This window comes from Triturus cristatus, chromosome 5_1 (genome assembly GCF_964204655.1).
Source record: "Triturus cristatus chromosome 5_1, aTriCri1.1, whole genome shotgun sequence".
In the NCBI taxonomy this organism is placed as follows: domain Eukaryota; kingdom Metazoa; phylum Chordata; class Amphibia; order Caudata; family Salamandridae; genus Triturus; species Triturus cristatus.
In genome coordinates this window covers 435,569,294-435,584,036 of record NC_140587.1, presented here as the reverse complement: position 1 = coordinate 435,584,036, position 14,743 = coordinate 435,569,294, and the positions used below count along the sequence as shown (strand labels likewise).

Below are 14,743 nucleotides of genomic sequence, written 5' to 3'. Positions count from 1 at the left end.
CTTGGACCTCACTCACGACAGAAGACACCCTAAAGACCATGAAGAGCATCCACTCCGGAGCACCTTCAGACCCCTGCCCGCCACACATCTTCCACAGGGCCACCACAGCCATTGCACCGGAGCTATGTCAAACCATCAACTGCTCCCTTGAGACTACCACATTCCCCAACAACTGGAAGCGCTCCGAAGTCAACCCCTGCCTAAAGAAACCCTTCGAAGACCCGACGGACCTCAAGAACTTCAGGCCCATCTCACTGGTTCCTTTTGCAGCCAAGGACATCGAAAAGGCCGTCAACACCCAGCTAACATACTTCATCGAAGCCAACACCCTATACAACTCTCAATCCGGATTCCACAGCACCGAGAATGCCCTCCTTGCTGCCACAGACAACATCCGCGCCCTCTTCGACGGAGGCCAAACAGCAGCCCTCATTCTCATGGACCCATCAGCAGCCTTCAACACTGTCTCCAAACGCACACTAACCACCAGACTCCACGAAGCCGCCATCCAAGAAAAGGCCCTAGACTGGATACGTTCATTTCTGACGGGCAGAAGAGTATAAGAATCCTGCCCTTCCTTTCAGGACTGACAGACCAGATGAGGAGTACCCCAAAGATCCTCCCTCAGCCCCACCCTCTTCAACGTCTACAATGCCCCCCTCACAACCATCATCAGAAACTATGGGCTCCATATAGTCTCCTACACCGATGACACCCAACTCATCCTCTTCCTCACCAAGGAACCCAACGTCAGAAGGCACAACTTCCAGGAAGGGATGACAGCCATCGCAGCCTGGATGAAGAACATCTGCCTGAAACTCAACTCAGAGAAAACAGAGGGCCCACCCCCTCCGCATGGGACGACACCTGGTGGCCCCCCGCCCTCGGAAACCCACCCACCCCGACAGACTATACACGTAATCTTGGTATCATACTGGAATCATCGCTCACTATGAATCGCCAGTTCAACGCTGTCTCATCCCCATGCTTCAACACCCTCCGCATAGTACATAAAACATTCAAATGGATACCCCAACTCCAGGAAAATGGTCCCTTACGCCCTCATCACCAGCAGACTCAACTAAGGCAACGCCCTCTATGGCGGAATCAACAAAAAACTCCTCCGCAAACTCCAGACCGTCCAGAACGCTGCAGCCAGACTAATACTCGATATCCCTCGGCACAACCACATCACCAAACACCTCCGCAACCTACACTGGCTCCCCGTCGAAAGAAGAATAACTTGTAAGTTGCTCATGCACGTCTGAAGGCCCTCCACAACATCAGACCCCAATACCTCAACAACCGCCTCTCCTTCCATACCCCCAAGAGAAACCTTCGCTCAGCCGACCTTGCCCTAGCTATCATCCCACGCTTCTACAGTAACAGAGTGGCTGGAAGGACATTCTCCAATCTCGCAGCCAACGGGCGAGTAGTGCGCTTTACAAACCCCTGATTGATTGAATAATTTGTTGAAAGATCTAGGATATTCATAAAGGACACAAATTAGTCACAGGGTGTTGGAAGCCTAAGGCAGTTTAGCTAACAAGTTCACATCATCAGCACAGAGTAGTGCCGGAATGGGTCTTTAGCCTACTCGAGGGACAGCCATCCCTTCTCTTATCAAGCTGTCTAGTCATTTAATAGACAGAGTAAGTAGAAAGAGGGCTAAGATGCACCCTGCCTTACCCACTGCTTTATCTCAAAAGCATTAGTGCAGCAACCCTATGGACCATATCTCACAGAGGTAGACAGGTTCCTTATGCAGATCCGCTAAAAAGTTTACAATAACCTTGTCGGCTCCTAGAGAAAGCATGATGTTCCACATTTTGTCCATGCTCACTATGTCAAATGCGGATGTTAAGATCCATAAAGGCCATATACAGGGTGCCACGCTTGGCTATGGTGTATTTATTTATGGTCATATATAGGTTGAAACATTGGTCAAGTGTGATCCTACCAGGTCTGAAGCCATAGCGAGTATCAGAAAGTATATGATTATCTTCCTTCCTTGATCACTCGCCCTATTATATTCACCACCAAATATTTACATATGTTACCAAATGATTTATGTTGCCTGTTTTTTAAATGTTGCTGTAAAAGAAACCAATCTCTGATGCCTTGTAATTATTTATATGGATTGAATGTTTTGTATTTTGATATTTTACGGTTAATGTTAATTAAAGAAATATGATGAACTACTTGCAACTTCTGACAACAATAGGAGCTATCCAACTGGAGTTACATCTGGCTGGTCTCAAGAACATAATCACAGGCATCTGTTGTGCCAGTATGGTGTTCAATATCATGTTGAAGTGAGTACCCCATGGCAAAGAAATATTAAGACTCAGTGCAACCATTTCATATAATGCTATTACTGCAGAAGAAAATCTGCAATGTCAGGGTGAACACCATTTCCGGAAGTCTTATTCTTGGAGAACATTCATACCAAGCCTCTTGCACTCCGAGCTTCATGATGTTTTTTTTACTCCCACAAAACCTAGGTAGTGTGCAGTGGTCAAAATAAAATTGCAAAGGTTATATGAAAAATCTATATCCCAGTGATGAGGATTAAATTTGATACTATAAAAAGTGACTGCATATGCTGAAGATTTGCTGATCTTCACAAATGAGGGAGAAAGCCCTTCCAGCTAGTGTGTCAATTATATCCAACTATGCCATGTCTGGGGATGTAACCTAAATCGAGACAAGACAGGCTCTAGAATGAATCTGAAGGCCCAATCCAAATGGGATAAAGAGACATGTACCAAAAATAAGAAAGCATATCCTCAGGTTAAAGGGCTGCTCATCTGGCATCTCCTGTTACATCAAAAGTTATTCCATCTCTAGCACAAACACGCTTTTTCATTAGCGATGAGGTATGGTGGGAATCTGCCAGGCTTAATTTACCTGTTCTGAAATTGCCAACACGGAATGGCGAGGTTTTACACATACTGTTTAATTGTCAACTGCAATTTCTTTATGGCATGAGATATAACCGTATACTGCACATTATCTCAAATATAATAAATAACGCTTAACCCAACTGAGATGAGCTTAGGAGTTCATGCCATCTCTAACCTACAAAAATGATCTTGCTCTTTTGGATCTTTTTTTAGTCTTGGGTGTTAAATCCATTCTTTTGTAATGGAAACTAGCTCATAGGATTATTAGCCCATACCTGGGTATGCAAGGCTATGCTTCATACTCAAACTCCCATCAATTGCCGTTATCAGACATCACTCACCCAATATAGAAGCAGCTAGATATGGATCTATATAAACAGAAACTGCTGTAAAAAAAAAAAAATGGACCTGGGCAAATTTGAGTTCCCAGTAACAGGCGCAACATTACTTGAATCTAGGGAGCAAATATAATTACTCTTACAATGGTTGACCAAGATGTTTTGTACCAATTGTAAACTTTCTTAAACTGTACTCGCTTGCCAAGAATACTCATGAAATAACCTGCACATGGTTAAAGAAAAGTAATCGTATGCAGATCTCCTGATGACTCATGGTCTAGCTACCTATCCCTCTCAACAAACACAATACTGAAATACTACAGAATTGTATGTAGTCTACTTAGCTGTTAACCTGCTTGACAATAAGACATGATGTTGGTCACCAAACAAACCATGCACTCAGAACACAGAAGGAGAGGGGAGTGTACGCCACCACACATCCTCCCAAAGCAAAGACCCAAAACACAAAGATATGGTGGTTTCTGCAACAGTATTTTTATCAGTGCTATGCTTCCTAAATTACCAAGATTCTGGCATGGATAGTGATAAGCCCAAGAGGAGAAGAAAGACCAATCTTATTGGAAGAGGAAGCCTCACTCACATAATGTGACATGCTTCATCATAAGCAACCTCTGCCCCACCCTGATAGGGGAATACCACCTGGGCAGACTCAATCCCCTAGTAAGTCAGATGGAGTGAGTTCTTAAATGATATAGTTTCCTGGAGAAAACAGGGGGATCCCCCATTTCGTCCAGAAAAAGGTCTTATTTAAGAACTCCCTCCATCTGGTTTACTAGAAGGTCGAGTCTGATCATTCCTTGGGTTGGCTGAGGTTTACGCACATTTTTTCACAAAAACGGAATGAGAATGTTGATGAAAAACACAGTTAAGTTCATGTGGAATGAAGGATGTCAGAAATCTTTTAAAGAATTTAAATGTGCTGTTAGCAATACACCCATGCTACAAAGATTTGACACATCTACAGATACATTTGTTACTACTGATGCCAGTGGGACAGGTTTGGGTAGTGGGTTAACACAGAATTCTGTACAGGGCAAAGAGGTGGCGATTGCATTTGCATCCCATTCCTTGTCTCCCATGGAGGAAAAATAATCTGTGATTGAGAGAGAGACGCTGGCAAGTGTATGGGCCATGGAGCATTTTAGGAAGTTTATTTGGGGAAAGAAATTTGTATTATGTTCAGACCATAAGCCCTTGACCAAGTAACTAACTACGGAAGGGTTGTCAAGGGCATCAAACAATAATTGTACGATTATCAATGAGATTGCAAGATTTTGTATATGATGTGCAATACGTACCAGGTGTAAAAAATGTAACAGCTGATTTTTTTTAGTAGAATGTCGCTACCACTCACAGAAATTGATCAAGATCCATGGAGTGAGTATTGTGTTGCAGGAGTTTTGACGGATGAGTGTGGTGGTAGTTAACATCATGATGAGTGGATGGATGCACACAGTAAGGATGAAGCGCTGAAGGTAGTTAAAGAGAAGATTGTGAATGGTTGGGGTGACTCACGCAGAGGTGGTAATGCTAATGATTTGAGAGCATTCTGGGAAGTGCGTGATGAGTTAAGTATTGATGGGGAATTTGTTTGCAGAGGGAAAATAATCATTCCACCTTATGGTATGCGTGAAAAAATTCTCTCAATTGGTCATGAGACATTCCAGCATTATACTCACCAAAAGTAAGATAAAAATGTTGTATTGAGGCCCCAGGGTGGATTTAGAAATGAAGAGGATTATAAGAGTGTGTGTTGACTGTGAGAATGCTCATAAATCTAAGAAAACCTTAAATCCCCCCCCCCCATGTCATCTTTGGGGTGTCCCAGATCGCCTTGGGAGGAAGTAGCGTTGGATATTATGGGGCCAATTACATGGTCGGATGGTACATGCCGAGACATTATCGTCTTGGTGGATATGTTTTCCAGATGGACGGAATTAGAAGTGGTAAGTAAGTGGACACTGCTACGGTTATCAGGTTTTTAGAAGAATCTTTTTTGAGAGAAGGGTTTCCGTTTGTGATGTTAACCGACAATGGTGTATAAGTAAAATCGGAGGAGATTAAATCATTTGTATAATTTGGAGGCATAACACAGATTTACTGCGTTATATCATTCTAGGGGAAATGCTGTTGTGGAATGGGTGAATAGAGTTGGCGAGCAAAGGAAGGAAAAACATGGAGCAAGAAATTGGCGAAGTATGTTTGGGAATAATTTTTGTTTATTGGGGGAATCGGGGGGGGGGAGGAGTACTGGTTATGCATGCTTATTTCATTTTAGGAAAAGGGATGTGTAGAGTTTGTATAATTTTATTAGTGCATCGTGTATTGTGTCTCCTTTAACAGGATGAGGAGCTTGCTAGTATGTAGGGATGTTCTAATATATAAATGAGGTTATAGAATATGGTGCATGAAAGAAGCCAGTTCGCCGACTATTACGGCTGTGTACATCCTTGTAAGAAGATTGCTACAATAAAGTTTTATTCTTGATAACATCGTGTGTGCTCTATCACTACACGCCCCCTACAACATCTGTGCCCCATCCTCCCGATCATAATTTGTTCCGAGCCGGTCATTACGCAAAACTACTCCAGAAACCTCAGCTTGACTTTGCAGCTCGAGGAGCAAGCCTCTTTCAACAGCGAATCACGCCCTGCGTTCATCTGTGGCTGCGGGTGCCTGGAAGGTCACCCAGGACGGGAAAGGACGCTGAAGGAAGAAATTGCATAGGAGCCATAAAAAACAAATTCAGTTAAAACATCGCGCAGATGTCTGCGATTAGTTCACCCGCTTGTTTCCTTAACACCGGACAGTGAACCATGCCTAGAATTGAAATACTCTGACCCTCACTCACCCGGTGCCCTCGCCGCCATCTTCACGCAGTAAAAGCGTCAGATCCTATAGAACTGCAGTTGAGGCTGAGATGTAATCGTGTGGAACGTCATTTCCGCCGAAGTAAGCCACCGGAGAAAGAGCACTAGAATGTCAACGGGTGAATGGTGTTAACATGCTAGCTGGCGGTCATCTTACGAAGGGAACGCTCTGGAGTTTCTGAGCCCATAGGTTGGGGAACCCATTTTGTTTCATTGATGAGCCACTTACTCTAAACAACGGGGCACTGCTTTGAAATAACGTTTAAAACTCCATTATGAGCAGCCCCAACCTGCATTACATTTACCAATCACTAAAATACACAATGGTTTGATTGAGGTACAGGATGTTAAACTCGGGTGTAAGGGAACGTAAGCAGGGTGAAAGTGAAGCAGAGCTAGGGATAGCGAACAACTTTATGAAGGTGGGTTAACATCTATAGAGCGATCTAGAATGATCAGGGCCGGAAACTAAAATCAGGCTTAAAACAAGCATTGAAAATGCAATAGGTCTCGCCTTTGATTAAGTTTAAGCCATTTCCTTTGCAAAATGCTATTGTATAGCAAAGCAAATGGCTTTAACAATGAAAGGCGAGACATATTGCATTTCTAATGCTTGTTCTAAGTTGAGGTCAACGTCCAATTAACCCAACACCGCTCCCTCTCAAACATACCAGCAGTATTCACCATTGTTAACAGTGTGGAAACCACCCCCACCCCTTCCTAATTGTATGCAGTACTTACCAGCACCAGCAACTGGTCACAACAATGAAGACCCGAATGTGGTGTAGCGGTCTAGTCTACGGCGCACTACGTGCGACGTCAGCGGACTTCCGGCGGCAGCCATTTTGGAATTGGCATTAGCGCGCTTATTCAAACGCGATCGGAGCTCCTAACCGGCGCTCCTTCATAGAGGTTGTATTTTGTGAATAAAACCCCCTTTTACTGCAGACACGTGTAGCGCCTTCTGTGGGGGAGGAGTAACGTTGGGGGAGAGCACAACATTACAATGGCGACGAGGAGGTGAAACGGCCCAGCGCTGCCTCCAGGAGAAAACCACGTGGTGTGAGCAGACTGCATCCAAGGTCTCCACCACTCGTGCAGGAGCATGGCAGAGTTGCGGAGGGCAGCCAAGGGGGCGCAGCAGGACGAAGGTGGTCCCAGCCCCAGTCTGGTCCAGTACAGTAACGGTGGTGTCCAAGACTGCCCAGGAGTGCGGAGAATAGCGCCACCGGAGTACACGTGGCCACGCGACACCATACACCCTGGCAGGGGTCGCAGGAAGAAACGCGGGAAGCGGACAGTCCCGCCAGGATGACGACCCGGGCGAAGGGGGCTCTGGAGGTACCAGCGCATCGAGTGTTTCGAGTCCAGGTACGCGGCGAAGGGGTGCCGGAGGCAAGATGAGTGCCCAATCGTCCTCTTTGCCGAACCCAGTACCCTTCCTGACCAAAGTGGGAGTCCCGGAGATGCCGTGGGAGGACTGGAAACGGAATTTCATGAACTACCTGTTTGCTCTAGAGGAGGAGGGCGAAGCGGAATTCACAAGCTCGCGCAGGAAGAGGATACTCCTACATCATCTGGGCCCAGCGGGACAGAGGGTATATGACGACCTGGTGAAGGAAGCGCGGCCCGCAGGGGACGATGACGTGTTTCAACACGCGATAGACGATCTGGACGCCCATTACCACCCGGCGGTGTGCACAGCCATCGACAGATACAATTTCTACCACAGAGCGCAGCACAAAGGGGAGACGGTCGATGAGTATGTGGCGGCGTTACAGAAGCTGGCCCTGACGTGCAAGTTTGGGACCTTCCAGGAAGAGTTGATCAGGGACCAGATAATTATGCATACAGTGAACACTTCCATCCAGGAAAAGCTGTGGGCTAACGGAGACGCACCTCTTAAGACGGTGGTGGCCATGGTGAAGAAGGCGGAAATGTCTAGGAGGTGTGCAGAGGCGGCTAAGAGAGACCGCCTTCCAGAACAGGCGGTGTGCAGAATAGAGGAACGGAAGAGCCGCGAGGGACAGGTGGCTGCAGAGCATCACAACGCGCGGACATACAAGAAGTCCACGGCCCGGGGCACGAAACAGCAAGTACAGGGACAAGGGAACACCAATACATGCTACAGATGCGGCAGTAATAGACATGCCGCCAACGACAAAGCATGCCCGGTGTTCCGAGCTAAATATACGTACTGTGGCCTGATGGGTCATTACGAGAGGGTATGCCGAAGGAAATCACCGAGGCAACTGGTGAAGTATGTGGCACAGGAGACAAGCAAGGAAGATGAGGCCGAAAGCCTGGAGGAAGACGAAGAGATCCTGATGGTAGAGGATCAGATATTGGGGATAGACGGTGCGGTCGACAAGAAACCTAGATGCGACATGAGTATTGGGGGAGTAGGAGTCACAATGGTCGCAGACTCAGGTTCTCCCTACACGATCATCAGAAGGAAGATATGGGAGGAGGACTTTGCACCGGTTACAACGTATCAGTTGCGTCCCATGGACATCCATCCCGTGACATTCACAGGGGAACCCATACCGATGGTAGGGTATTGCCCCTTAACCTTCGAGTTCAAGGGCAGAAGGTGCGAAGGGAAATTATACGTGGCAGAAAAAGGACCGTCAGTATTGGGATGGAGGGACCAAGGAAAGCTAGGGATAAAATTGAACCCGGGAGGACGCGTACAAGTGCTCATGATGGAGGAGGACCCAGGAGTGGGAGCACAACAGTGGAAGGAGGAGTTCCCTGAAGTCTTCAGGGACAACATAGGGAAGTTAGCCAAATTTACACACAAAATACACTTGAAGGAGGGAGCCCGACCAGTGTCCCACAAGGTGAGGAATATTCCATTCCGCACCAGAGAGGCGGTACAAGAGGAACTGCAGAGGTTGGAGGACAACGGGATAATCGAAGCCATTGACAACGCGGAATGGTTGGCCCCCTTGGTCGTTGCGCAGAAGCCCAACGGGAAGGTGAGGCTGTGTGTGGACCTCAGAGAACTCAACAAGAACATTGTAGTGGACAAGTTCCCCCTTCCCCGCATCAACGAGATGCTGGCCAAGACCAAGGGTGCCAGGTGGTTCTCCACGGTAGACTTAACATCCGCATACCACCAGATTGCACTCCACAAATCGTGCAACCACCTCACCTCGTTCATAACCCCGTTTGGGTGCTACAAATTCTTGCGGATGCCGTTCGGGCTAGCCTCTGCTGCAGCCGTTTTTCAAAAGCTAATGTACCGGCTATTCAGTAAGATGGAGGGAGTCCAGTTCTTCCAGGACGACATCTTAGTGATGGGCACCTCCAGGGAGGATCATGACCAGAAGCTAGCGGACGTACTGGCAGTACTCAAGCAGAATGGGCTTACAGCCCAGTGGGACAAGTGCAAGTTTGGAATGGAAACTGTCACGTACCTGGGACACGAGATCAGCCAGGAAGGCATAAAACCCAAAAGATCCAATGTGGCAGCCATCAGAGACGCACCCACGCCCTCAAGCAAGGAAGAGGTCCGGACGTTCCTAGGGATGGCTGAATTCTACAGCAAGTTTGTATCCCACTTTGCCTCAAAGACCCACCACATGAGGTCGATCCTGAAGGACAAAACGGCGTTTGTGTGGAAGGAGGAGCAACAGCTGGAATTCGAGAAGATGAAAGGGGAAATATGCGATGCAGTACCCATTCAAGGGTTCGACCCAATGGCACCTACGGTGCTAACCACGGACGCGAGCGACCGAGGTCTTGGGGCAGTACTAACTCAAAGATCCGCACAAGGGACGACTTCCACAATCAGCTTTGCATCCCGCACGCTGGCGGACAATGAACGCAAATTCAGCGTAATTGAGAAAGAAATGCTGGCGGTGGTGTGGGCCGTGGAAAGGTTCCGACAGTTCCTGTGGGGAGGTAGATTCCTCCTACGAACAGACCACAAACCACTCGTAAAGGTACTCACATCCAACGGCCACGAGCACGCAACACCGAGAATCGCCAAGATGACGCTACGACTCCTCGACTACGTGTACGACGTGGAGTACATACCTGGGACCAGGAACAGAGTAGCGGACTATCTAAGTAGAGCAGCTGCAAAGGAATCTGCAGAGACGCAAGACGCAGAAAGTTGGGCAGAGTATGCAGTGGCGTTCATGGGCGACCATGAAAGGGCCATTAGCAGGCAGGAGTGGGAAGAAGAGTACGAGTCAGACGAGAAGGTGAAGGCCAGTCAAGGTGTATGTGACGCAAGGGTGGCCGGAGAAGAGGCTACTCGGAGAAGAGCTCAAACAGTACTGGGAGGTCAGAGAAGAACTGTCGTTGGGGGACGACCCCTGTTTTCTGTTCCGGGGCGACAAAGTAGTGCCTCCGCAGATGTTGAGGCCTAGAGTGGTGGCCATCGCCCATGAAGGGCATTTGGGAATTGTGAAGACGAAGGGAAGAGTAAAAGAGGACTACTGGTGGCCAGGTTTAGACCTCGCGGTGGAACGTCATGTCAGAGCATGCGAATAGTGCAGCAATGCGGACAAGACACAGAGGGTGCTGCGTCCACCGCTGGGGCGTTTTGAATGTCCGGGAAATCCTTGGGAAGAAATCTCGGTTGATGTTCTGGGGCCGATACAAGATGCCAGCGGTACCCAAAAGTACCTCACCGTGGTCGTCGACAGGTACTCGAAGTGGCCAGAAGTCCACGTGGATGAGAACGCGGAGACAGACACCATCTTAGGATTCCTCACGGACGTTTTCATCAGGGAAGGCATCCCCAAGGGGATCCTAAGCGACAACGGCCCACAGTTCACGTCGACCAAATGGTAGGCCTTCATGGACAGGAATGGAATAACGGTCAGGCGCACGCCGGTCTACCACCCCGCGGGGAACGGAGCGGTGGAGAGATTCAATAGAGTAATTATGGGGTCGGTGCAAGCGGCCATCAGTCAGGGTACAAGCTGGGAGAAGGAACTTAAACGACTACTGTGGGCATACAGGATAACACCCGCTTCCACAGGCTACAGCCCGTTCAGAATACTGAGAGGGAGAGAACCTTTCACCAGAGACAACGTGGCCTGGAAGAAACTCACAGTGCAGAGTCATTGGTCACCGGCAGTGGTGCGCAAGAATTTGGAAAGGGCGCAGGCCGTGTACACAGACTATTACGACTCAAGGCATAACACCAAGGAAGTAGCTCTGGAGAGAGGGGAGTGGGTGAGGGTGAAATTGCCAACGCCTGGGAAGAAAGGGGACAGCAAATTCACACCCCCATTCCAAGTAGTGGAACCATACTCCACATCAGCGTTACTTAGCGACGGCAAGATATGGGCCCAAGATCGTATGGCGAAGTGTGCCAGGGCTGATGAAACGGAACAAAGGAAGGAACCGAGCAGCACAGAAAGAGCCAGATCCACACCGGCTCCAGAAGGCGAAAGGAGGAGACCAGATGGTGGAGCGGGAAGTTCCCCTCAGGGCACATGGAGCCCGGGAGAGGGAGGAGTCAGGACGCAAGGACAAGGTGATCGAGAGATAGTAGAGGAGACGGAGTTGGGTGGTCCAGAACTCCAAGAAGCGAGTGGGGCGGTGTTCCCGAAGGCAGGAGAACACGCTGCGGGAGGAGAATAATGCTGCCACGAAGATTCGAAGAGTTCAGCCTGGACCACAAGTAAGACTGTTCACATTTGAAGAGGGGACTTGGCATGTTGTGTTTATAAAGGAGGGAGATGTGGTGTAGCGGTCTAGTCTACGGCGCACTACGTGCGACGTCAGCGGGCTTCCGGCGGCGGCCATTTTGGAATCGGCATTAGCGCGCTGATTCAAACGCGATCGGAGCTCCTAACCGGCGCTCCTGCATAGAGGTTGTATTTTGTGAATAAAACCCCCTTTTACTGCAGACACGTGTAGCGTCTTCTGTGGGAGAGGAGTAACGTTGGGGGAGAGCACAACATTACACCGAAAAAGGTAAACAAGGCTAATAATCAGACCGTAGCCACAAATCAATCACTACAAATGCATGCATGGAACTACACCTTGCAAACAAGTTATATATAACAAGCATTGGCATAGCCAATAGGTCTCGCCTTCGGAACCTTATAAGTGTTTAGCCATGCAACGATTGATGTTGTAGAACCAAGGATATTGTGCTGCATAACTAAATATTTATAAGGGCCCAAAGGCGAGACCTATTGGCTATGTTTTTAAATAGTGAAGGCAGTAATCCTTGTTATTGGCAGGGTGAATGTGCACACTGAGTAGCATTTGCTGATTCTTTTGGGCCGGTCCAGACCTGGTTGCATCTTTTTGTTATTATGGTGGGGAGAAGGGTTTACATTACTTATCAGGTGGCATTTGTGTCAAAGGGTGGCGCTCTGTATCACATGACACCAAGTACTATAATGTGACCTATCCGTAGCTGCTTCCTGTTGTGCGCTTCATGCGAACTGTAACACCGTGAATCCTGACTTGTTAATCCTAAATACTTGAGCTGCTGTCGCCCTTCATTTCTTTCAACTTTCCCTTTAGATTTATTTATTTCTGAATGGTGAAAATTTCTATGACGTACAGATAAGCCAGCAAGGACCACCACGGAGGCCGCAGTTACTAGCAGTACATGATAGCGATAGTTGGAAACAAAATCTATAGGGGCAGAAAAACTTATTTGGATATAATGACCCGCCACCCAGGTATACTGTTTATTCTCGCTTCAGATTGGGGGTTCTGCCAATGGACCAGCACTCCAGGCTGTGACAAGGTGTTGCTGCCACATCTGGTCAGTGCCAGATTGACACCAGAACAATAGAAATATCTGCCCATGAGGTATTTCTTACATCAGCTAATTAAACACTATAAAGCACTATAGCACGGCCACTAGAATTACGTGGCAGTGAAGAATAGGGTTGACATAATTATGCAGCAAGGAAAGTCGAATATGTAACATAATGTGGCACAATATGTAGCAGTAATATTTCAGTTTTTTGACAGTTTAACAACTACTAATAGTGTATGAGCAAAGCCGCACCTCATTAGTACCAGTTTAACACCTGAATGCAGCAATCGTGAACTGAAAGCTGACCAGTTAACCCTTGCAGAGGGTTTGTAACTTCGCCGAACCACATATGACCCCTTTTGTTTAGAAAGTCTCTACACTTGTCTATGAATACCCTTGTCTACACTGTGTGCTACAAAGTGTGAAGGGTACAACGGGAACGGTACACAACACAGAAGGCGTACCTAATGAAGGTAAGAGCCGTGGGTTAGAGGGAGCCAAATCTTGCAAACCTTTAATGCAGTTTCGAGCTTAGCAACAGTTTCCGAAAGGAAGATTCTAGAGTCCTCACTGTGAGTATTGCCGAGCGCGGACTTCGGAGACACGATCAGTGTTTATTTATTCAACGGTAGCTGCCTTTCATTCAAAAGACTGATCGTGATGGATTGTGCATAGTTTGTACATTACAGTACGTGTCAAGTGTGTGTGTGGTGTGTACACTACAGTACATGTCAAGTGTGTGCGTGGTGTGCACACTACAGAATGTGTCAACAGTGCGTCTATGACTACAGATGTTGTTGACACGTTGTAGTTGTGGAACAGCTGCAGGCTTGCATTTAAAACAGAATTATTGTATTTTTTGGAGGTCGGTGCCCCTCCTCACATGCCTGACATACTCAGATTGCTACCGATCACAGCTGTGAGGAAATGAGGCGCCCTCCCTTGTTCACCTCACAGCACTGCGCCTGCTCCTGTAGCTTACGACATAGCGCCAAGAGGAGTAAAGAGGAGCTAGACATCCAGGGGAGTTTCAGTACGCTGAGAAAGAGTGTGGCCTGGAACAGAGGAGAGGTACACTTAAGAATAGGTGTGTGGCTCTGGAGGTGTACAGAGTCGGAGGCTGCAAGTGAGTGTTACAAAGCTCGGAGGGTGCGCGTCGAAGCACTGCCCTCAGTGGGGTCTGCATGTGAAACAGCTGGGAGACACGATATTTATTCAACGGTAGCTGCCTTCCATTCAGAAGACTGAGCATGACGGATTGTGCGTAGTTTGTACATTACAGTACGTGTGAAGTGTGCCTCTCGGGTTTAAACAAGCATCGGCATACAAATAGAACATGGTAACCAGTATGGGGTTGTTTGCACTCCCCCACGCCCCAGTGACACACTCAGGAGTGACACCCTCAGTAATGACACCCAGTAGTGATACATCCAGGAGTGATAACCTCAGGAGAGACACACAGGACTGACAAACTTAAGAGTGACACGTCCAGGAATGACACACTCTGGAGTGTAAGTACAGGGGCCCCTGTCTCTGCAGGCTGAACTCATTAAGCTGTGGCCTAACGGTTAGAGCATATGACCTTGAAGCTGGGTAACCAGGTTCAAGTCTCTGCGGCTCAACCTCTTGTGATTCTGGGCAAATCACTTCATCTCCCCGCGCCTAACAAAACATGGATGTGCCTGTCTGCAACAGCTGGTGCTCGTGTAAAGCGCCATGATACCTCTGGGTTGAGTTCGAGCTATATAAAACTGCGAGACAAAAAACACGGCTCTGCGGATCTTACACGCCCGGAAATTGCTTGTACTGTCTCCATGCAAGGAAGCTAGAGATGTTTAGGAACTACTGCTGTGGCACAAA

At 47.8% G+C, this 14,743-nt stretch overlaps 1 protein-coding gene across 1 annotated transcript in view; it reads right to left on the bottom strand.

Annotated features, from left to right (window-relative positions):
• UQCRB (ubiquinol-cytochrome c reductase binding protein) overlaps positions 1-6,246 on the bottom strand; it is a 47,552-nt gene extending 41,306 nt beyond the window's left edge. The window contains exon 1 of the mRNA XM_085605220.1: positions 6,117-6,246. Within this exon, the coding sequence (XP_085461346.1) occupies positions 6,117-6,135 (19 nt within the window). The 5' untranslated portion in view covers positions 6,136-6,246. The remainder of the gene's footprint in view (positions 1-6,116) is intronic.
• Positions 6,247-14,743: the final 8,497 nt, after the last annotated feature.